This window comes from Corella eumyota, chromosome 1, assembly GCF_963082875.1.
Source record: "Corella eumyota chromosome 1, kaCorEumy4.1, whole genome shotgun sequence".
Taxonomy (NCBI): Eukaryota; Metazoa; Chordata; class Ascidiacea; order Phlebobranchia; family Corellidae; genus Corella; species Corella eumyota.
The window spans coordinates 462,359-487,092 of record NC_137490.1 but is presented as its reverse complement, the minus strand read 5'-3'; the positions used below and the strand labels follow the sequence as shown (position 1 = coordinate 487,092).

At 31.4% G+C, this 24,734-nt stretch overlaps 3 protein-coding genes across 5 annotated transcripts; all 3 read right to left on the bottom strand.

Annotated features, from left to right (window-relative positions):
• Positions 1-127: 127 nt before the first annotated feature.
• On the bottom strand, positions 128-7,309 carry LOC145754667 (E3 ubiquitin-protein ligase SH3RF1-like). The gene is made up of 18 exons (XM_082570770.1): positions 7,157-7,309; positions 6,375-6,585; positions 6,144-6,271; positions 5,666-5,721; positions 5,201-5,315; positions 4,866-4,967; positions 4,594-4,689; positions 4,085-4,235; positions 3,814-3,901; positions 3,521-3,674; positions 3,390-3,454; positions 3,233-3,291; positions 2,973-3,090; positions 2,466-2,784; positions 2,188-2,382; positions 1,510-1,586; positions 1,376-1,432; positions 128-973 (listed from the first exon to the last, which is right to left on the bottom strand). Exons 1-18 carry the CDS (start codon positions 7,226-7,228, stop codon positions 799-801), a joined length of 2,238 nt encoding a protein of 745 aa, XP_082426896.1. The 5' UTR covers positions 7,229-7,309; the 3' UTR covers positions 128-798.
• Positions 7,310-8,225: 916 nt separating this feature from the next.
• Positions 8,226-11,198, bottom strand: LOC145753938 (uncharacterized). Its single transcript, XM_082570481.1, has 7 exons — positions 10,940-11,198; positions 10,703-10,845; positions 10,598-10,626; positions 10,409-10,519; positions 10,217-10,342; positions 9,593-9,640; positions 8,226-9,184 (listed from the first exon to the last, which is right to left on the bottom strand). Exons 2-7 carry the CDS (start codon positions 10,804-10,806, stop codon positions 8,373-8,375), a joined length of 1,230 nt encoding a protein of 409 aa, XP_082426607.1. The 5' UTR covers positions 10,807-10,845; positions 10,940-11,198; the 3' UTR covers positions 8,226-8,372.
• A 6,898-nt stretch (positions 11,199-18,096) lies between these two features.
• Positions 18,097-24,421, bottom strand: LOC145763902 (cleavage and polyadenylation specificity factor subunit 7-like). Of its 3 annotated transcripts, XM_082575456.1 has the most exons (10): positions 24,261-24,421; positions 23,862-23,996; positions 23,439-23,649; positions 23,206-23,333; positions 22,720-22,865; positions 21,443-21,634; positions 21,166-21,290; positions 20,788-20,972; positions 20,505-20,648; positions 20,191-20,329 (listed from the first exon to the last, which is right to left on the bottom strand). In XM_082575456.1, the coding sequence occupies exons 4-9, from the start codon at positions 23,283-23,285 to the stop codon at positions 20,630-20,632; spliced, it is 747 nt and encodes a 248-aa protein (XP_082431582.1). In that variant the 5' UTR covers positions 23,286-23,333; positions 23,439-23,649; positions 23,862-23,996; positions 24,261-24,421; the 3' UTR covers positions 20,191-20,329; positions 20,505-20,629. The 3 variants fall into 3 exon arrangements, with proteins under 3 accessions (XP_082431583.1, XP_082431582.1, XP_082431581.1); XM_082575455.1 differs by lacking the exon at positions 23,862-23,996; XM_082575457.1 differs by lacking the exons at positions 21,443-21,634; positions 22,720-22,865; positions 23,206-23,333; ... (1 more) ...; positions 23,862-23,996; positions 24,261-24,421 and adding an exon at positions 18,097-18,829 and having other exon boundaries at positions 20,176-20,329.
• Positions 24,422-24,734: the final 313 nt, after the last annotated feature.

The window sequence follows — 24,734 nt, the reverse complement described above, 5'->3', positions numbered from 1 at the left end:
CCTCTTTTTAATTTAGTTTTAGTTTTGAAACAACATAAATGCATATAAGTAATTTATTTGGTTATAACAAAACGTGAATACTTCATAAAGCAGTGGATACATAGCAACTAATATAAAGTTGAGATAACATAATTATAATTAAACGCTTATTATTAATTAATTTACTAAATAAGTAATACAAAAAACAAAAAGAAATGGACATTAACAATTGCAAGAAATAAAAAACAAAGAAAAAACAATGTTATTTGGCTTACACATCCAATGTAAATGCATGACACAACTTAACAAAAAATGTTTTTACAAATTCTTTAAAAAACTTAATATTTGTATCGTGCAAAAATGAAAACAATGAAGAAAAGAAAAATATTTAACAACAACACAAAATTCAACAAAGTAGATTGCATTTTAATTAAACTAAAAAGTTGTTTACAAAAATGAAATATAATACTCTGTAGATGTTGGCACAGTTTTAGCAAAAGATTTTTATTTAATTTAACAGAAAGTTTTTACCCAAAAAATTTGGCACAATTTAAATTTTATGATGTCACAATACACTTACTACTGTTGTGATCATGATATCATATTCATGTTTTTTTGCAATGACATCACAAAACATGAAATCATTATGTTATCATAATCAAAATAAAAATATTTTTAACTTATTCAATCTCAGTATAACGACATCACAATACCAACCTAATGACATGACATTCACAATTTCATGACATCACAATCACGACTTTGTAACATTACAATAACGACCTTATGACATCACAATCACAATTTAATGACTTACGATCACTCAGGCACTCGTTTTAAAAAAGTAGCAGGAAAAAGTCCAGTTTTTCCTGATCGCTGGAGCGTGCCCTCAAACCAACCATAAGGGTCGCGTCGGTGAACCGCGACGATGTCTCCTTCCTTCAACGACAACTCACCCGGATCACTGGCTGGGTAATCCATAACTGCATAATACCTGTGATCAAATATTAGGTTGAGTGTGTTAAATATAAGATGGTGTAGTCTATAGTGGGTAGAACACAACACTTGCTACATGAGATTCTGGGTTTAATCCCCATTGTTCTAATGCTGTAGCGCCCTTAGGTAAGGCGTTATAAACGGCATGAACTCCTGCTGAGCCAGCACTTAATCATCAGCATAATTATCGGGCAATTATAATCTATAATATCTCAAACTGTGAAAGGCAACTTGAGACTGGGTCGGAGTAACTTATGTTACTCTATGTTTAAGTCATGAAGTCGACTTTCCCACGTCGAGGATAAACAAATTTCAAAAATTAAAATGTAAGTTGAAAAGCCAAATATAAAAACATCAGTTAAAGTATTTTATAAAAAAAAGCAACAATCCATAATCTTACCTGTCTCTGGTTAAAGGTTTCACATTTGGTTTGTTTTGTTCGGAACCCGATCGACTTCTAAAATTTAAATTTCAAAAGTTAAAATGTTTAAAAGAAAGTAAAGAATTTTATTTAAAATTAAAACAAACTTTAACCTGGTAGGTGGACTTTTTGGTGACTTTTTTGCGCCCCCTGAAATCATTTTTAAAATCAGATTGCCTTTTTCCTTTTTCTAAAAATTTTAAAACATTAAAATTATGAAACTTTAACCCTTTTTTAATTAACTTTAATTTTTATTATTTAATACAAGTATCTACAATTGAGCGGTGTAGTGGTAAGAACACTTGCTACAGCACACATGAGGTCGTGGGTTCAATCCCCACTGCTCTCATGCTGTAGCGTCCTTGAGTAAGGCGCTATAAACGGTATAAACTCCTGCTGAGCCAGCACTTAATCAGCATCTTAATTACTGGGCAATTATAATCTATAATATCCCAAACTGCCACAGGCAACTCGAGACTGGGTCGAAATAACTGATGTTACTCTATGTTTAAGTCACGCATTTGACTTTCCCACATCGAGGATAAAGATATATGCAAAAAAATAAATAAAAATATGTATATATGTTCAATTTATAGTTCTATTTAATAAATAAAACTGCCATTTGTGGTGTGTGGGTAAATTATCATGTACAAATATTAGTTGAAGTTGCAATCACGACAATTAATATCCAACAAATAATATCCTGGTTGTATTGTGGGCTATAAACTGGTAACTATATAGAATATAAATACAATAATAAAACTTAAACATATGCTTATAAATAAACTTACTGAATTCTGTTGATTTGTCGCAGTATTTTGTTGATTTCCTGATTTTGTCGCAGACTTTTGTTGATTCGTTGATTTTGTCGCAGAACCTTGTTGATTCGTTGATTTTGGAGCAGCAGGTCTGGGAGGTGGTATCTTACTTGGGACTTTCCCCTGTTGTTGATCTTTTTGTTGTTGTTGAAATTGTTGATAAGTTCTCTGTAGTCAAAAAATATTTAAAATTTGGAATAAAAAAAAACGGAAAAAAAAAATTTAATAAAAAAAACGAAAAAAATGTTTACCTCTTTTGGCAATGTGACCTTGGATGTTGAAGGTCGCGGGGTCACTGAACTAGTGGTTGAGGGTCGTTGGATCACTAAACTAGAGGTTAATGCCTTTAGGGTCACTGAACCAGAGGTCAGAGCTTTGGGGGTCACTGAACCAGAGGTCAAAGCTTTGGGGGTTACTGAACCAGGGGTTAAGGCTTTGGGGGTCACTAAACTAGATGCTAAAGGTCGTGGGTTCACTGAACCCAAGGTCAACGACCTAGGAGTTAATGACGAAGAGGTCATAGGTCGTGGGGTTAATAATAAAGGTTTAGAGGTTGTAGCTGGGGGGGTTCTAAAAAAATAAAAAAATTTAGAATCCTATATTAGTGATTTTCTTGAGGTTCTAAAGCCATTTTGTGATTCATTGTCAACCATACTAACGTGCTATATACATTACTTGTAAAATTCCAAAACTCTTTAACATAACACTTTGATAATTTTAACTTAACTTAAATTAATTTCCAATATAATAAAACATACTTGTTAACTTTATTAGGGGTAATATAGTTCCCAGGTATTGCTCCAATTTGTTTGGTTTTTAGATTTAAACCACGACACCAACCATCGTTACAAACTTCTAGAATTTTAAAACTTTCGCCTAAAATACAAAATTTTAAACGTTTTTCCACTTTTTCGAAATTCTCAAAATATTGAAAATAAAATTTTTGATTTTTACACAAGATAATGAATATGTAATTAGTCGATAATTAATTAAAACTAAAAATATATTTAATTATTACCTTTAATTAAGGTAAGTTCGTCAGGTTTCTGTGCTTGGTAGGAATAACTTGCTGTTACTCTAAAAACAATATTTTTATTTATTTAATTTTTGGTCAAAAAAAAGTGTTGTCAAAAATTCTGGGGAAGTAAGTTCTATTTATATTTGGCAACACTTACATTTTATTTGGTGATAGTAATTTGGAAACACTGGAAGTTGAAGAAATTTTGTCTGAAGAGTTTTTCTAAATTTATTATTTTATTAAAAAAGTTATTTTTTTAAATTTTAAATAAAAAAATAATTAACTCACGTTGCTACTAGGTTGAGGTAGTTTAGTTGAAGTTATATTATTTCCCGATGAATTATTTGATGATGCTCTAGCACCACCACTGGCCGCTTGGGTTGTTGGGGTAACAATTTTGTTTGTCCTCGATTCCTGAGCAGGCGTTTGGACGTCTCGAGTACTAAAAAAAGAATAAATTTAATTCAAATTTTTTGTTTGTAAAATTGCTAAATTCTTATATTATTAGAACTAATAACTTAATGATTTTTTTTTTTTTTTTTTAACAATTTAATGATTGTATTGCAAGGACTGAAACTAACTTGTTTATGCCCTCTAGTGGCCTTGATGACGATGAGGCCTCTAGCTCCATCGAGTGGCGATGTGAAGTAAAGTTTTCTTTTTGTTTGCCTGAAAATTTAAGTTTAAAAGTTTTACACAAAAAAAAAATTAATTATTTAAATTTAGATTTTCTAAGTTTAATTTTTTACCCTAATTAAATCTATATGATTAAATAACAAAAATTTTTAACAAATTTTTCTAATTTTTGTTAAATTTAAAGAGAAATTGAAAATTGAAATTTAATTTTCTTACTTGCATAGAAGGTGGGAAACGAATGTCGTTTCTTTGTGTTCTTTCCGTGTTTGTTGCTCTCAATCCTCCTTGCTGCTGCCCCCTTGTGGTGACCTTTACCCTCTGAGGATAAACTCATGTCGTCCAACAATATTTTTGCTTTGTCATTCAACTTTAAAACAAAATTTATAAAATAATTTTATTTAAATTTGACTTAAAAAAGGTTTTTTACATTTAAAATAAATTACTGAAATATTAATAAAAATAATTTTACTGTTAGTTTGTTTGAACAAAAACCATTTTTCTAAAAACATTATTCTACTGGAAAAAAAGATATTTTTATTATTGTTTTTCAATTTGTAAAAAAAAAATTGAGCCAAAATCTCAGTAAAATGTTGTTTTTAAAATTTGTTTTGCAGAAATATGTCCATTAATAAAAAGTTTTTTGGTAAATTAAAAATCCTTTGATAAAAATGGCAGTTACCATTTACAACTTAAATTTTTTAAACAAATTTTTAAACATGAAATACCTGGACAAAAGAAAGAGGAAAAATTCCAATTTTATCTCGAATCATTCCTTCCACCCAATTTTCATCAACTCTTCTAATCAATAATATCACCTCATTCTAAAATATTAGGTTCAATTATAGAAGACAAATATAAGGGTTATTATATTTATGAATCTAAGTAAAGATCTCAGGGGTAAAAAACTAAGTTTTGGCTAACAAGTAAAAAGTTTTTTTTAATTTAAATTTTTTTTTTTTAATTTAAAAATATTGAAATTTTGCTATAAAATAGAAACCTTCTGAAACTTGAGACAATCCCGATCCTGATCATCGGAAGTTGAATCGAAGTCAAACAATGCAACGCAGATCGCTCGTTCAACAGGAAGAGGATGAATAATCTGGAAAAGAACAAATTTATAATCTATAAATAATAAAGTTTAGTCGACAACATAAAAACATTTTTGATGTCCAACTTATCGACCAATAAAACAAATAAAACTGCTGTTTGTGGTGTCCAAGTAAATTATCACAAGCAAATATTAGTTGAAAGTTTTGACCATATTACAACAATTAAACACTAATCTAAGGTGGATCACTGACTAGTTAAAATAATGTTTAAAAACAAGTCTACCTTGACAAAATTGGAAGGAAAAACCCCTATATGAGAGTTACATTCTCCGCTCATCCAATTTTCATCGATTTTCTTCAACAAGAAAATGGTGTCGCCTTTCGAGAAAGACAAATCACTGAAAATAAACATTTTTTACTTTAGAAAAAAAGATTTTATCAAAATATTTTGGCAGTTTTGGATAATTATAATTTCTTATTAATTTGGTTTTCGAGAAATTTGTTACAGCAAAAAGTGGTAAGAATCAAACCCAAGACCTCTTGTAGTAAAGCCAAGTTAACCACTTCACCTTATCATTGGTTACAAAAGTCAATTAAAAACAATTTAGGCAATAAAATAAAATTTGTAAGGTTGAAATGACAAAACTTTTAAGTTTCGAACATAAATCTGGTTTTCAATCTTTTTAAAATTAAAACAATAAAGATTGTGTTACAAAGTTATAAATTTTTAGTTTATTTTTACACAAACCTTGGCAAAGTGGAATTGTAATCAAACAAGGCTTTAGCTCTTGGTTTTCCTAGTGTCTAAAATAAACAAAATAAAAAATAGTAAAAAAGTTAATTTTTTAACTTGTAACAATAGCATGTCACAATATATCAAAAGAAAAATTAGATAAAAATTGGCCATAACATATTGTAAAATATATAAATATTTTTCCAATAAAAAATAGTTTAAAACATAATTAAATAGGCTATCAAATAACTTAATATTAAATTTTGCTTTTTAAATAAGATTAAATTATTGAAGTGTTTAGTAAAGTTATGATTAGGATATTATAAGGAAGTTATACAGGAGATTATAAGTTGTTCTCATTTCCTTATTACCCATTTTTATTATAACTTAAAGGAATTAAATTATAATCAACAACTTTAATATTGTAAATAGATTTATTTTAATTTTGTAAAATTAATTAATTAAAATAAAATTTAAAAATTTGATTTTTTACTTTTTGAACGACAGGTTCACTGTTTGTTCGTTCATGCGAAACAATCTTAGAACTCTGGGGTAACCCTGTTTTTTCAGCATCTTTAGCACCTCCAGTGGCGACAACTGACTCCGTTAAAATTCCTTCAACTTTAAGAAAAACATTAAATAATTATTTTCACACTAACAGTAATAAAATATTAAACAAATATATAAACTATGACATCACAATATTTAAATATGATATCACAACCTGAATGCCTCCTAGTGTCTACTTTTATCTCGACAAATTTTTTTTCCTGCGATTTTATTCCGTCCAGTAAACGAATCAACAAAATATTCGACGGTAACTCATCGACTTTTTGTCGCACGACAACTCGACATTCCGGACAACGTAGCTCCTTGTGTGACCTCACAATGGAATGTAAACATGACTTGCAGAAAGTATGCTGACATGGCAAAACCTGAGAAATTAATAAATTTGTTTAGTTTATTCAAATTTTTTTATTTATTTATCCTTGATGGGAGAAGGGTGACTTCATCACCTAAACATAGAGTAACAACTGTTACCCTTCTTCTGACTCAAATATTGAGTTGCCTGTGGCAGTTTGGAATATTACTAATTAAAATTGTTAAACAATTAAACTTCTTATTAAGTGCTGGCTCAGCAGGAGTTCATACCGTTTATAACGCCTTACTCACCACTACATCAGGCCTGCCTGTCAGTGTAGTAGACTTTAACTAAACCTTAAACACTTTTACTAAACCTTAAAACAATAAAAGCACAGTTGTTGTGTAAGAAGTAATAGAGTTAAATAATATACTTAATCCCAATGCTTTATATCAAAGATAAGGGGTGAAGTTTAATTAACAAAAATCAACTAAATAAAAGTTTTTTTATTGTAACAAATATTTGTGTTTGCCATAGATTTTTACTTAAAGATCATTTAAGTTCGATTTATTGATAAACAAAATTAAGAAATGGTTAAAAAGTAATTAATTTAATTAAAATTGAATAACGTTCTAAACGTTTACCTTGTTTTGTTCATCCAAAGGTTTTAAACAAACCGAACATTCTAGAATATCGCCAAGAAATTCAGAATCCATTTTCTTAAATCACCAACTGATATTACTTGAGTTTACAACTTCTCACATTTTTACAAACCTAACTGTTTGCCTGCTTGTCTGTCTGTTAGTCTAACTGTCTGATTGTCCAAGTAAACAAAAAAAATAACAAAAACCAAGAAACAGGGTAGTAACTTTATTTTTTTTTTTTTTTAATTTTTTTAAATATTTATAATAACTTTTATTTTTGCGCGCTTTTTAATTGGATTAATAAAAGATTAAATACAAAATATCACCAGCAACACTTTATTATTTATATTAATTTTTTTTATTTTTTTTTTACATATAAAATGTTTTATGACGAGAACACTTAACTTTACTACATGACATCCTTGGTTCGATTCCCACTGCTTTTGCTGTAGAGCCTTCGTGCAAGACACTATAAAGGGTTTAAACTTTTGCTGAGCTTACACTTAATCAGCAGCGTTATTTAACATTAAACAATTTTTTTAGTTTTAATGAAAAATGTCGACTTTACAGTCTAAACATAGAGTAACATTAGCTACCCTGATCCAGTTTTTGATCGACTTTGACAGTTTGGGATATTATAGATTATAATTGCCAAATAATTAAGCTGCTAATTAAGTACTGGCTCAGCAGGAGTTTATACGGTTTACAGCGCCTTACTCAAGAACGCTACAGCAAAAGAAAGTCGAACCCAGACCCTTGTGAATTTAAGTATTTGACCACTACACCACGCTGCCGACAACTATAAAAAATTATAGGTGAGACCACAGAGTATTTCTATGTATTTAAACCAATATAAAACCATTTAAGTAATACAAAAACCACTTAATTCTCAAATAAATTTTGAATCGCCATGTTTACATGGTTAATATTTGATCGTAAGTTTGTTCTATTTGCAAACAGTTTTATTTGTTCTTGTTTAGCTTGCTGTTCTTCTATTTGTTTTACTGATAACTTTATATTAATCTTTTAAGTGTTTACTAATTCATAACAACTAAACAAACTTAAAATATTTAATTATTTTTATTTTGTTTTCGAAATCTAAATATTTAATAAAACCAAAAAAATCATGAAAAATTAAACGTTAATAAAATTAATGTGACGTCACAAACAAAATATTCGCATTTTCGATTTACTTTGGGCCGAACTTTTACTTTTTTTAAATTTTCTTTTCGATTCCCATCAAGTTAGTTTCAGAATTATCGATATAACTCTGTTTTTCTTTATCGTTTGGCCAATCAGTAGCTTGTTTGTAAGCTTCGATTGCCTCGGTGTATTTGGAAACTGCTTTGCTGTATCGAGAATTGCGTCCATACCAGGCACCAATGTTGTTTAAGAGGATTCCGTAAACATTATATTTTTGTTTATTCCCGATCGTATTCATCAATCTAAGCCCCTCTGTATTTGTTTGAAAGTTGTCGATACCTGTCAACGCCTCGCAATACCCGATATGACCCGAACATTTGCTCAGTTGAACAATTTTTAGTTCCTCATCTACTCCAGGTAAGTTTTTCATTCTTGATTTAAGTTCATGCATGAGTGGGATCACGTGATGTTGTGCAACACTTTTCATGTTTTGATCTTCCTTCAACATTTCTTTAACTGAATCATTTATTCTTCTAACACACCACCTCATATTCTTAACATCATTGTCCGGGTTTTTATTATCCTCTAATAAGGAAAATGCGATCGAGTTAAATAGAATGGACTTCAGGTATTTCTTCTGGGTACGAAGATCATTAGATACAGATTTAACTTCTGGTGCAGTTAGCTGAGTTTTGTTTCGAATTATTAAAGTTATTTTGACCCGAATGTCAGAAACCGAATCCAACATATTTGCTTCTACAGAAAACTTGTACAAAGAAACCAAATTCGAAATACTTTGTATTTCTAGATCGTATTTTGATTGCTTTAATGCTTTAACATAGGCAAGGTCAGAATTTTTTTCAATGCGAAGTTTGGCGATTATTTCTATAGTAAAATTAAATATTTTCGAAATAATATATAATTTTTTATTAGCTCAATTAAAAATTTAAAACGAAATTTAAAATTAAATAAGTAACAAAGTTGATTAACCTAAAATTTACATTGTGACGTAACAAAGTTTTCTCAGTAAACAAAATTATCAGAATTTTTGCAGTAAGAACTTTGTTGTCAGTTTTATAAAAGTTTTTACTTTACTGTGTACGCGATTTATAACAAAACAACTTCTGTTACGTCACAATACAAAGATCTTGGTATGAAATGACTCTAATTATTGTCATAAAACCTAGTTTTATTGCTTTGCAAAGTTTATAATACAAGTTATTTATTAAATGCAATTCATTTTTCAAGTTTAAATAATTTTAAAACTAAAAAGAGGAAAATATTAAGACAAACCTTCGTATTCGATAATTTCCATGAGTTTTTGTGACGTCATAGACACATCTATAAAATAAATTGACAAATTAGGTATTTACAAAACCATGAACATTATTGTATAAATTAGTAAAACGTTTTTTTTACTTAAAAATTGATAAAGTTGGTGTCACTGAACACAAAAATGGTTTCAACTTAAAATAATTTATACAACTTTAAAAAAAAATTATTTAAAAGAAAAGGGAAGCTCTGTTTGTGATGACGTAGAAAGTACTAGCTTGTATACATTCACTATGCTACTAAGTACTTTCTACATCACACTAAAAATATGGTAACCTGGTTTCTAGTGTTCATCATTTTAAACATTTAAAAAAAATTAAATTGTAAGTACCACAGACATTTTTTAAAGGTTTTAAAACCATTTTGTGATGTTAACCATACTAACGTGATATATACATCACTTACAAAATTACAAAACTCTTCTATATAACACTTTAAACTACACGAGTACTAAATTCAATTGTTTTAACAGCTTACTAATAAATGTTTAAAACATGGAAGCAACGGGAATCAAACCCAAAACCATAGCTGGTAATATTTTCAATAAACATTATTTTATTCAGTTATTATATATCTACTACTTACCAGTTGTTTTAGCTTGTGGACTAGTCAGGCTTAATTGCGACGTTCTTGTTGATAGTGACGTAGTTGATGACGTCACGTTGTCAGACTGAAAGAGTTTCGAACCTAAAGTTTGTTGGGTCACGTGATCTAAGTAAGTTGGCATTTTTTTAAACAATATATCATTTTTTTTTTAGTTACGATTTAACTACTAACCAGTAGTTTTAACTTTTGGAAGACTCGATTGTGACGTGGGTGATGACGTCACGTCGTCGGCTTGAACGCCGTGTTCAGGTTCATGACCTCGGGTTTGGTTGGTAACTTGATCTATTAAATATTTTAGTTTATATTTGATAAAAGTTAACTTAGTTATTATTAATACATTCAATAAAGTGACGTCATTACCTGCATGTTCGATGTAAAATTCAATTTCCCTAAGAAAAAAACGATTTTTAGAAACTAAATTTTTCATATGTTTTAATTAAACTAACAAAATTTAAAATAAATTACTTATGATTGTTTTGGATGCATGTTGTGCAATAAAAAATCTGTCTTGGGTCGTCATTTACTATTGTTACGTCATTGTTCACCGCTGTTACGTCATCATCCGCCATTGTTTTAAAGTTTTCACAAAATCATAATATGTTCAATAGCTAAATAAACTTATTTTAAAAAGTTAGAAAACGTGAACTTAAATATTTAAAAGAAATGTTAATTAACTCAAAACTTTAAATTAACTACAAATACCTAATCTTGGTAAATCTGTTCAGCTAATTTTTTTTTTCATATCACCTTAAGGTGATAGGTTTTATATTTTTTATTGTACAGAGTGTGCTGTTTTTGACGTGTTATGAGCTATCCGTAAACGCCTGGCTTAAGGGCAAATTGTGTGGCAATGGTGCAGCTCAAACTCGGAACTTTTCGGCTCGTAGTCCGACGCCATGACCTGTTCGCCACACTACCGGACTGTTCAACCAATTCTAAACTAGAAAAAAAAAACTTAAAATCCCACCGCCCACTAGCGGCAAACAAAAATACCGATTAAGCGAAAACAAATTAACTTGCTATTTTTCTTCGTGGATTTTCCATGCTGCTGTTTCAATAAATAAGACTTGGTTGCTGTCTTAACACTTTATTACAAGAATCAAATTAATTTATATTGCTAGAAATTTACTAAAAATAATCGAACCTGTGTTTACCAGCAACCAAGTTAATAACAATCTAAAGATATTAAGTGAATTAAAGCCAAGTGTTTAACTAAATCTCGCTTGTTAACTAAATTCGTATTACGAAACCATAGTTTACAGTACGTACACACAGACTCGTTACCTAGCCAGAACTGATTTTTTACCGCGCGACAATATTCGAAGGTCTAATTAGATTCAGGGCAACAAATTATGGTAAAAAAGAAGGTAATACTACAATAAAAATACACCAAGGGTAAAATACCTTAATATAAAACACTTGAAACCTCCAGGCTTTAGACATAAAAACGATTACGTTACAGTAACAACATTTCTTTGAAATAATTCGCGAAAACATCGGCATCAGGTTGCCAACTACGTCACCATACCGTGATCACGTGACCAATTTAATTGAATATAGTTCGTTATTGAACGATAAGAACAACGAATTTGTGACGTCACAACCTATAATGTTACCTTTACAGTTACGGAAAATTACAAGTAAAAGTTTTTAAAAAGTTTCAATAAAATGAACGATAGTAAATCAAAATATTTTAAATTATTTAAACTAATTTCACAAATTCTTTGCGGTTTTGTTTTTAGAAAACTTTTCAACTTCAAATATTATCACTGTGTTTTTACTTCTATTATCTTTAAAGTATATCCTTGCCCTAACCATTTAAATTAACTTAATCCACCACCTCACTTGCCCAACCCCTCAGTAAGTAGCGCCGAGGTTAACAATGGCCGTCAAGTGCACATGTCTGCTATGCGCACAACTGGTTGTTAAAGCAACCGATTTTAAACTCGTTCAAATGTAAAAATCAAATAATTTTGTGTTTTAAAATATCCAACCACCGAAGCAAATTGTGTTTTTTGTTTTTGTTAAAAGACAATAATAAGAAGACAGCGTGGCTAGGCTCAAGTGCGCGACAAAAAACAAAATATTTTGTTAACGCTAAATTCCCGACATACGATTGCTTTTGAAAAGGTAACTCAACAAAACCTTTTTCTTTTGGATGAAAAATTAAATGTGTACGTTGTTATAGAGATTCGCTAACATTAAAAATATAATAAAGTTTTAAATCGGCTCCGAAAATATTCATTTGCTCTAAATATTTTGATGCGCCAACTTTAATAAAACAAAAATAAACTGTTTGTCCTCAATCTACATTTTATTTACAACAAAAATTATTAAAACTAACACAATAAAAAACCTAACAACCACTAATACTTTTGCGTCACAATAAACCTTATCATGTGATATTTAATTCCTGAATATTACTAAAACGTTGAGTAGTGGGTAGACTGTTTTAAACTATAATTAAAATATAAGATCTTATGAGGCTAAGAAAAGATTTTTATGTATTCAAATTAATACAAAACAAGTTAAATAAGGTTTGTTGGTTCTTCTAGTAAAACCCTGGAACGATGTCAACTTGTGTTGACTATTTGCTTCAACTTATAAGCAGTTTTTTTTAGTATATTTCTTTATCCTCGACATAAGAAAGTTGAATGCGCGACTTAAACATAGGGTTACATCAGTTACTCTGGCCCAGTCTCGAGTTGCCTGTGGAAGTTCGGGATATTATAGATTATAATTGCCCGATAATTACGCTGCTGATTAAGTTCTGGCTCAGCAGGAGTTTATACCATTTATACTCAGGGGCGCTACAGCACCCACGACCTCAAGTGTGGTGTAGGAGGACCGTAGTATAATTATGTTTTATCCAAACAAAATGTATCACTTACCTAAATAATGTTGTTTTAACTAAGATACCAACAATTTAGTAGGTTTAATAAACAATTGTATTATTATAACACATCATTGGTAGCTGTTGTGTTCACCTTTTTAGGCAAATCGCCCATTAAAGGGGCGACATGGAAATTGTATAATTTAACCTAGTGATAAGATTATTTCTTGGTTTAATATACAAAACTAACTGATTCGGTATAAGTTTTTAACTATATTTTGGTTTATTAATAAAGAACAGAAACAATTTCTGTACAAGTAAAACCAATTTCTATGATAACTGGCAGTTTTACAATTAAAATAAAAACATTATTTTTGACTCAAGTTACCAACTTTAAGATAACGCTCAGAAGTTCTGTAGACACCACGCTGCCGACAATTAGGATATAAAATATTATAGGTGAGGTTAAAAGAGTATTTCTATGTATTTAAACCAATATAAAACCATTTAAATAATACAAAAATTCACTTAATTCCCAAATAAATTTTGATTTTTTCGCGCCATGTTTACATGGTTAATATTTGATCGTAAGTTTGTTCAAGTATTTGCAAACAGTTTCATTTGTTCTTGTTAAGCTTGCTGTTCTTCTATTTGTTTTACTGATGACTTTATATTAATCTTTTAAGTGTTTACTAATTCATAACAACTAAACAAAACAAAAATATTTAATTATTTTTTAATTTATTTTTAAAATCTAAATATTTAATAAAACCAAAAAAATCATCAAAAAATAAACGTTAATAAAACCAATGTGACGTCACAAAAAGAATAATCGCATTTACAATATTATTACAAATAACTTGAACATCACGTGATAAATACAAAAACTTATTTGTTTTAATTAATTTTAAAGTAACCACGTGTTAGGAAATAATAATCGACAAAAAGTCAATATTTAAACACGACCACGCTGATATTTCATTAATTTTTAACCAAACTTTATGGTTGAAATAAGTTGATCGTTGTGCTACTCGATTTACTTTGAGCCGAACTTTTACTTTATTTCATTTTCTCTTTGCTGATTCTCAATTTATTTTCAGTTATGTTGATAAAACTTTGTTTCACTACATCATTTAACCAATCAGTAGCTTGTTTGTAAGCTTCGATTGCCTCGGTGAATTTAGAAACTGCTTCGCTGTATTGAGAATTGCGTCCATACCACGCACCAATGTTGTTTAAGAGATGTCCGTAAACTTGATATTTTTGTTTATTCTCGATCGTATTCATCAATCTGAGCCCTTCTGTATATGTTTGAAAGTTGTCGATATCTGCCAACATCTCGCAATACCCGATATGACTTAAACATTCACTCAGTTAAACAACTTTTAGTTTGGTGTTTACTCCAGGTAAGTCTTCCACTCTTGATTTAAGTTCATGCATGAGTGGGATCACGTGATACTGTACAACACTTTTCATGTTTTGATCTTCCTTTAACAATTCTTGAACTGAAACACTTATCCCATAAACACACAACCTCATATTCTTAACATCATTGTCCGGGTCGTTATTATCCTCGAATAAGGAAAATGCGATCGCGTAAAATAAAATGGAATTCAGGTATTTCTTCTGGGCATGAAGATCATAAGATACAGATTTAACTTCTGATGCAGTTAGCTGTGTTTTGTTTCGAATTATTAAAGTTATTTTGACCCAAATGCCAGGAACCGAATCCAAAATATTTGCTTCTACAGAAAACTCGTACAAAGAAACCAAATTCGAAATACTTTGTATTTCTGGATCGTATTTTGATTGCTTTAATGCTTTAACATAGGCAAAGTCAGAATGTTTTTCAATGCGAAGTTTGGCGATTATTTCTATAAAAAAATTAAATAGTTTTTAAATAATATGGGATTTTTTATTACTTTTTTTGGATTATTTTTAATGATTTAAATTTAAATAAGTAACAGAGTTTATAAACGTTAAAGTTTACATTGTGACGTAACAAAGTTTACTCACTAAACAAAATTATCAGACGTTTTGCACTAAAAACTTTATTGTCAGTTTTATAAAAGTTTTATCTTTACTGTGTACGCGATTTATAACAAAACAATTTATATTACGTCACAATACCAGAATCGTGGTATGGTTTGACCCCAATTATCATATTGGAATTTTTTTATTTTAGTTTTTTTAATTTATACAAAAACCAAAATTACGAATGTTTAAACGAACCTTCGTATTCGATGATTTCCATAAGTTGTGACGTCATAAACACATCTATGAATAACAATCAGTTTAAATTTCTATTTATAAAACTACAGATAAGTTTTCTTTATTATTTTCTTATTTGCTGATTCCGAATTTAAAAGTGCGGCCTTTAAGACCCAGTTATACCCAGTTAAGACCCAGTTAAGACCCAGTTAAGACCCAGTTATACCCAGTTATACCCAGTTAAGACCCAGTTAAGACCCCTTTAAGACCCAGTTAAGACCCAGTTATACCCAGTTAAGACCCAGTTAAGACCCAGTTATACCCAGTTATACCCAGTTAAGACCCAGTTATACCCAGTTAAGACCCAGTTATACCCAGTTATACCCAGTTAAGACCCCTTTAAGACCCAGTTATACCCAGTTAAGACCCAGTTATACCCAGTTAAGACCCCTTTAAGACCCAGTTATACCCAGTTAAGACCCAGTTATACCCAGTTAAGACCCAGTTATACCCAGTTAAGACCCAGTTATACCCAGTTAAGACCCAGTTATACCCAGTTATACCCAGTTATACCCAGTTAAGACCCAGTTATACCCAGTTAAGACCCAGTTAAGACCCAGTTATACCCAGTTAAGACCCAGTTATACCCAGTTAAGACCCAGTTATACCCAGTTAAGACCCAGTTAAGACCCAGTTATACCCAGTTATACCCAGTTATACCCAGTTAAGACCCAGTTATACCCAGTTATACCCAGTTAAGACCCAGTTATACCCAGTTAAGACCCAGTTATACCCAGTTAAGACCCCTTTAAGACCCAGTTATACCCAGTTAAGACCCCTTTAAGACCCAGTTATACCCAGTTAAGACCCCTTTAAGACCCAGTTATACCCAGTTAAGACCCCTATAAGACCCAGTTATACCCAGTTATACCCAGTTATACCCAGTTAAGACCCAGTTATACCCAGTTATACCCAGTTATACCCAGTTAAGAGCCAGTTATACCCAGTTAAGACCCAGTTATACCCAGTTAAGACCCAGTTATACCCAGTTAAAACCCAGTTATACCCAGTTAAGACCCAGTTATACCCAGTTATACCCGGTTATACCCAGTTAAGACCCAGTTATACCCAGTTATACCCAGTTATACCCAGTTAAGACCCAGTTATACCCAGTTAAGACCCAGTTATACCCAGTTAAGACCCAGTTATACCCAGTTAAGACCCAGTTATACCCAGTTAAGACCCAGTTATACCCAGTTAAGACCCCTTTAAGACCCAGTTATACCCAGTTAAGACCCCTTTAAGACCCAGTTATACCCAGTTAAGACCCCTATAAGACCCAGTTATACCCAGTTATACCCAGTTATACCCAGTTAAGACCCAGTTATACCCAGTTATACCCAGTTATACCCAGTTAAGACCCAGTTATACCCAGTTAAGACCCAGTTATACCCAGTTATACCCAGTTAAGACCCCTTTAAGACCCAGTTATACCCAGTTAAGACCCCTTTAAGACCCAGTTATACCCAGTTAAGACCCCTATAAGACCCAGTTATATTACTTTATTACTTTGACCTAGATATATTGTTTCGATTTAAAAAATTTTTACAGAAAGAAAACAAAAAATTTAAACGAAATTCCATTTTACCAATATTAAGACCTTTTTATGCGGAAGTTTGCTGTGAAGATATATAATATATAAATATAATAAAAATAAAAAAATTTCAATATTCTGTTATATCAATTTTAAAAGTAAAAATCCAATGTAGTTGTTCTTTAAATACAACTTACTTTGGGGAGGAATGGGATCTGTTGGTATATTTTCAAAAAGATCACTTAAAGCACTTGGCGATAATAAAAGAAGAAAATCACGTGGCGTTTCAATTTGTGATGACGTAGATTGGTCTACCATTGACGTACCAGGTTGTGATGACGTAGATTGGGGTACCATTGACGTAACAGGTTGTGATGACGTAGATTGATCTACCCTTGACGTACCAGGTTGTGATGACGTAGATTGTGCTCCTAATAAATATTTTATTATAGTTCATCTAACTTTAACTTGTCAATATTAACACTTACCTTTACTTATTCCAAATTCTTCGCTTTTCTTCCAGAAATTTGGGTCTCTGATGTAAGGTTTACTGTTTTTGCGTTGTTTCCATTCTTTTGGCATTTTGTCAGATTAGTAATTCTCTTTACCTAACCGTTACTTTTTACAATTATATATCAAAGCTGTCTTGCGTCGTCATTTCGTAGTGTTACGTCATCATCCGCCATTGTTTTAAAGTTTTTACAAAATATTAGTATGTTCAATAGCTAAATAAACTTATTTTAAAAAGTTAGAAAACGTAAACTTAAATGATTATAAGAAATGTTAATTAACTCAAAATTTTAAATTAGTTGTACAAAGAACTAAATTTAGGTATCTTGTAGAACTGAATTAAAGCTAAAGAAAACGAATTTTCTAGTTCTATTGTCTTCACCTTGCAAACCATCATGCAACTTTATGGTAATAATTAAAATATATTTGTTATGTTTGCACATACTTTAATTGAGCTTGCTTATGAAATAACCTTGTTTGCTTTTAAAAAATACCTTCATTTAATCAGTAGGCAAAAATATGCTAAAATAATGTCGTCATTGTATTCTTCATATATTGTAAAAGAAAAAGAATTAAAATATTTAAACAAAGTAAATGAATTCTTAATATACGATTATATTTAATAGAACAATGTCAATAAATAATATGTATTCAAGATTTTGAGATCATTTAATATTACAAAATTGATAAGCTTCGAATTTTTTTTTGTAATAAACAACAATAATTTTAAAGTTTAAATTAGTCTAATGTGCTTATGAGATGGCTTTATAAAAGCGTATACAACTTCATCGCCCACTAGCGGCAGACAAAAATACCGATTTAGCGAAAATAATTTAACTTGCTATTTTTTCTGTTTCAATAAATAAAACTTGGTTGCTGTCTTAACACTTTACTACAAGAATCAAACTTCATTTATAATTAAACTTATGTTTACCAGCATCCAAGTTAATATCTACCATATAATATTAACTGTTTAATTCTCATTGTTTTAACTTTATTTTGGTTTATTAATAAAGAACAGAAACAATTCCTGTACAAGTAAAACCAATTTCCATGATAACTGGCAGTTTTACAATTAAAATAAAAACATTATTTTTGAACCAACTTTAAGATAAACAAAGGTTATAACTCAGTTGTGTTTAAAAGTGTTAATTACACAAAATTGAAGTTGTAACCCAGCTGCGGAAGAAGAATTGAAGTTGTAACCTATTTATAAAAGAGAAATTAAGGTTATAACCAATTTGTGACAGTTCAACGGCGATGGCGGTCACGGTCAGAGTGGCGTGAGTAACCGCCACCACTGTCACGATCCCTGCTCCGATCGCGATAGTCACGCTCATCATATCGATCACGTGAGCGAGATCTATCACGATCACGGCGACGAGATTTTGATTCACGATGACGGGGTCGCTCTTCACGATCACGAGAACGATTACGTTTTCTCCTAAAAAAAATTTAAAGCATTTTTTAGACAATTTTTATATTGAGGGTTTGATTCCTACTGCTGGCATGTTGTAGCATCCTTGAGTAAAACTTGAAATCCTGGGTTTAATTTTCACTGCTGGCACGTTGTAGCATCCTTGAGTAAGACTTGAAATCCTGGGTTTAATTTTCACTGCTGGCATGTTGTAGCATCCTTGAGTTCCTTGGTTTGATTCTCACTGCTGGCATGTTGTAGCATACTTAAGTAAGACTTGAAATCCTGGGTTTAATTTTCACTGCTGGCATGTTGTAGCATCCTTGAGTAAGACTTGAAATCCTGGGTTTAATTTTCACTGTTGGCATGTTGTAGCATTCTTAAGTAAGACCTGATTTCCAGGTTTTAATTTCCACTGCTGGCATGTTGTAGCATCCTTGAGTAAGACCTGAGATCCTGGGTTTAATTTTCACTGCTGGCATGTTGTAGCATCCTTGAGTAAGACTTGAAATCCTGGGTTTAATTTTCACTGCTGGCATGTTGTAGCATCCTTGAGTAAGACCTGAGATCCAGGGTTTAATTTCCACTGCTGGCATGTTGTAGCATCCTTGAGTAAGACTTGAAATCCTGGGTTTAATTTTCACTGCTGGCATGTTGTAGCATTCTTAAGTAAGACCTGAGATCCAGGGTTTAATTTCCACTGCTGGCATGTTGTAGCATCCTTGAGTAAGACTTGAAATCCTGGGTTTAATTTTCACTGCTGGCATGTTGTAGCATTCTTAAGTAAGACCTGAGATCCAGGGTTTAATTTCCACTGCGGGCATGTTGTAGCATCCTTGAGTAAGACTTGAAATCCTGGGTTTAATTTTCACTGCTGACATGTTGTAGCATTCTTAAGTAAGACCTGAGATCCTGGGTTTAATTTCCACTGCTGGCATGTTGTAGCATCCTTGAGTAAGACTTGAAATCCTGGGTTTAATTTTCACTGCTGGCATGTTGTAGCATCCTTGAGTAAGACCTGGGATCCTGGGTCTAATTTTCACTGCTGGCATGTTGTAGCATCCTTGAGTTCCTTGGTTTGATTCTCACTGCTGGCATGTTGTAGCATACTTAAGTAAGACTTGAAATCCTGGGTTTAATTTTCACTGCTGGCATGCTGTAGCATCCTTGAGTTCCTTGGTTTGATTCTCACTGCTGGCATGTTGTAGCATACTTAAGTAAGACTTAGATCCTGGGTTTAATTTCCACTGCTGGCATGCTGTAGCATTCTTGAGTAAGACCTGAGATCCTGGGTTTAATTCTTACTGCTAGCATGCTGTATAATCACCAACAAAACTTATGACAAGTAGGACACCTAGTGTAAAGATACTTACTGTGTCCCTGATCCGAAGGATTTCTCCTCGATGCCATGCAAACAATCCTGTAGAGATCCGATCAAAACTTTTGCCCGTTCATCGCTTGCAACTTTTGATTGTTTGATCAATGAAATTGCTGTCACCAGTGTTTCTATCGCACTTCCATAATCACCTGACAAATATTCAAGTTTTTAAGCCAAGGTTTTAAGAAGATGTAGTGCCAAAAATTAATTAATAATTAATCAATTAGGTCGTTTAAAATTAAAGTTTAAGCAAGTTAAATAAGAAAGCTAAAGCAATGTTTTGGCCTTGGCAAACTTTTAGTTATTTCCGACAAAGTGTTTTACCTGAACTTGCATCGGAAACTGCTCTTGAGATCGCGGAGCTGGAAACAACTCGATTCCTCGTCATGATCTCCTCTACATCACCATCAGAGAGAGGAGGAGACTGAGATCTTCCTCGAGAAAAATCCTCATTTTGTTGTTGCAGGCCTAAAAAATATTTTAAGAATTTTTAAAATAAAATTTAAAAAAAGTGTTTACTTGAATTTTGAAAAAAAAAAAATTAAATTAAATTTTAATTAAAAAAGTGTTTACCCTAATTTAAAAAAAAAGAGAAATATTTTTTTACTTTGTTGTGGAACAATTGGGGGTGGAATTTGTCCAACAAGCTGGGATATATAAGATGCTGGGGGAGGTGGAAGTCGAACCCCGGGTGGTGGAACCAAGATGCGAGGCATCTGGGGCAAATGGAGGGGGGATCCTGGGGGGTGGGGCAAGCATCGAAGCTGGGGGGAATAACCCTGGTGGGGGAGTCTAAAAATTTTTCAAAATAAAAATTAAATTAATAAAAAGATTTATATCCCTTAAAATAATCCCTCTTTTTTAAATCCCTTAAAAAGTCCCTGATATTTATATCCCCCTTTTTTTTCTCTTAAAATATTCCCTGGTATTTATATTTCTTAAAATAATTCCTCCTATTTATTTCCCACATATTTATATCCCTCACCATTCTTGGAGGAAGACCTGGAGGTGGAATCCCAGGTGAAATGTTTATCCTTGGGGGTGGAATCTGCATTGGGGGGAATCCCCGGATTGTTGCGGCTCTCGCCGAAGCCACGATTGCAACTTGAGCTGAAAGTTAAAAAAATAAAATTAAAAGTAATATAAAAAAATTTAAAATATATTCACAAAAATAACATTTTAATTAAAGTAAACTATTTAAAAATAAAAACATTTAAAATCCTTTTAAAGTTAGCAAAAAATTTTAATTACTGAAAACTTACAGAAAGGAGGCGGGAACGGGGGTGGGGGTCCTCTTGGGGCAAACAAGGGTGGATTCCCCAATATAGAAGTCTGTGCAGGGGGGTTAGAGAAGGTAAGTTGTGGGGGAGGAAGGCTTCGAGTTTGCTGGGAGAAAGAAGGGGTCACTTGGGGAGCTGGTTGGGGTTTCGGGCTAGGGGCATTCCCACTTCCGCCAGATTTAAAAAAAAAGTTTATCCTCAAATTTAAAAAAATATTTAAGTTTTGTTGAGTCCCACTAATTACCACACAAGACTAGACAAGATGCGTTGAGTGTTTTTAGCTGTCATTAAATAAAGACAAAATATCGACAATGGGACACTTTCTATTAACCCAGCCCTAAACTTCTTCTAGGAAATGCCCTCAGTTGCCCTAATACAAAAACACAGTCTACGTGAATTCCACATTTTATGTTATATCTTGTGTGGTAACTGTATTGTCCTGTATGGCCTGGTTAGCAGGATTTTGTTTTAATTTTAATCATGTTTTGATTAGGGATAGGCCAAACGAATCCGAGTCCGAGTACTCGGCCCGAGTATTAAGCATATTTTAATACTCGTGCTCGTCGAGCATTTTTTAGTACTCGGACATTGAGTAATAATTTGTCATTTAAGATCGTATACGATTTACTAAACAAGAAAAAACACGAGGTTTGCCTTTTTCCAATAATTTATAATCTACTCTCAAATCTACTCTTATATTACGTTATTTAAGCAACAATTGCACAACTAATACACTTTTTACTACACTTTTTTACTAAATTTTACGCATAATAAATTTAAGACTTAAACATTTTCGTTTGGACTTAAAATGATATTGCTATCAGCGGTAAGTAGTTTTGCCAACGTTAAACCTTTTATAATCCATAAATACGTGTTTTTTGGCAAATTTTGCAGTTTTAAAATTATGCGGGAAAGATTTATCGTGAACAGTTATATACGTTTAAATGACGTCATAACCGAGTACTCGGACTCGGCCGAGTATCGCGACAAAATACTCCGGCTCGTCTAATCCGAGTAATTTGGATTTCAGCCCATCCCTAGTTTTGATTAAAAAGAATTAATGAAAATAAACAATTTTCAACCACAAACTGAAGTAAAAATTACTGAAGCCTATTTAAACAATAAAAATTTATTTTTTTTAAGGTTCAAATAACGTAATAATACAAGCACCCAAAACAACAGACATTTCAAAAATTTAAACCCCAAAAAAAATTAACTTTAAGATTCCAGTTAAATTTCCCTTTTTTTTTTATACTCACGAGCTTTTGATTGTTGTTCAAATTGGTTAAGACTCTGTCGGTTGCACGGAGTAACCACAGGACTTTGCCCATGCAGTTCTTTCTGGGGAAGTTTTTCCATAATTATTCTCGATGAAGATTCACTTGCGAGATGGACCAAAGCAAAACTAAAAATAAGTTAAAATTTTTTATTTGTAATAATTTAATTGCCTGTTTTAAATACTCTATTTTGCAACTAGTATATGCAATTGATATTAATATAGGCTATTAAAGTTTATTAAAGTTTTTTTATTGAATTATTGAAGTGTTTAGTAAAGTTATGATTAGGTTAATAAGAGGAAGTTATACAGGAGATTATAAGTTGTTCTCATTTCCTTATTACCCATTTTTATTATAACTTGAAGAAATTAAATTATAATCAACAACTTTTAATATTGTAAATAGATTTATTTTAATTTTAATTTCGTAAAATTAATTAATTAAAATCAAATTCAAAAAATATTTTACTTTTTGAACGACAGGTTCACTGTTTGTTCGTTCATGCGAGACAATCTTAGAACTCTAGAGAAACCCTGATTTTTCAGCATCTTTAGCACCTCCAGTGGTGATAACTGACTCCGTTAAAATTCCTTCAACTTTAAGAAAAACATTAAATATTTATTTTCACACTAACACTAATAAAATATTAAACAATTAAATATAAACTATGACATCACAATATTTAAATATGACATCACCACCTCAATGCCTCCTAGTGTCCACTTTTTTCTCGACAAATTTTTTTTCCTGTGATTTTATTCCGTCCAGTAAACGAATCAACAAAATATTCGACGGTAACTCATCGACTTTTTGTCGCACGACAACTCGACATTCCGGACAACGGAGCTCCTTGTGTGACCTCACAATTGAATGTAAACATGACTTGCAGAAAGTATGCTGACATGGCAAAACCTTAGAAATTAATTTTTTTATTTAGTTTATTCAAATTTTTTTTCTATTTATTTATCCTTGACGAAGGAAGGCTGACTTCTGGACCTAAACATAGAGTGAATTTGTTACCTTAACCCAGTTTTTAGTTAAATTTGCCAGTTTAGGATATTACTAATTAAAATTGTCAAACAATTATACTGCTGATTAAGTGTTGGCTCAGCAGGAGTTCATACCATTTATAGCGCCTTACTCAAGGGCGCTACAGCATGAGATCAGTGGGAATCGAACCCAGCACTTTAAGTAGTAAACCCAAGTGCTTTGACCACTAAGGTGGCCCCCTGCTGGTGTAGTAGATCTTTCGTAGAAACCTTAAAAACACATTTGTTTCATAGAAAATAAGGTTGGATGGGATTAAATAATAACCTATACCCCAACGCTTTTTATAAAAAAAGGGGTAAAGTTTAATTAACAAAAATCAGGTAATTAAAAGTTTTTTTATTGTAACAAATATTTGTGTTTGCCATAGATTTTTACTAAAGAACCTTTAAGTTCGATTTATTGATAAACAAAATTAAAAAAGGGTTAAAAAGTAATTAATTTAATTAAAATTGAATAACGTTCTAAACGTTTACTTTGTTTTGTTCATCCAAAGGTTTTAAACAAACCGAATATTCTAGAATATCACCGAGAAATTCAGAATCCATTTTCTTAAATCACCACCTAATATTACTTGAGTTCACAACTTCTCACATTTTTACAAACCTAACTGTTTGTCTGTCTGTCTGTTAGTCTAACTGTCTGGCTGTTAACAAATAAATAACAATATCCAAGAAACAGGGTAGTAACTTTATTTTGTTTTTTTTTAATTTTTTTAAATATCCTCATTTATAATAACTTTTATTTTTTGCGCGCTTTTTAATTGGATTAAAAAAAGATTAAATACAAAATATTACCAGCAACATTTTATTATTTATATTAATTTTTTTTATTTTTTTTTTACATATAAAATGTTTTATGACCAGAACACTTAACTTTACTACATGACATCCTTGGTTCGATTCCCATTATTTTTAGTTTTAATGAAAAAGGTCGACTTTACAGTCTAA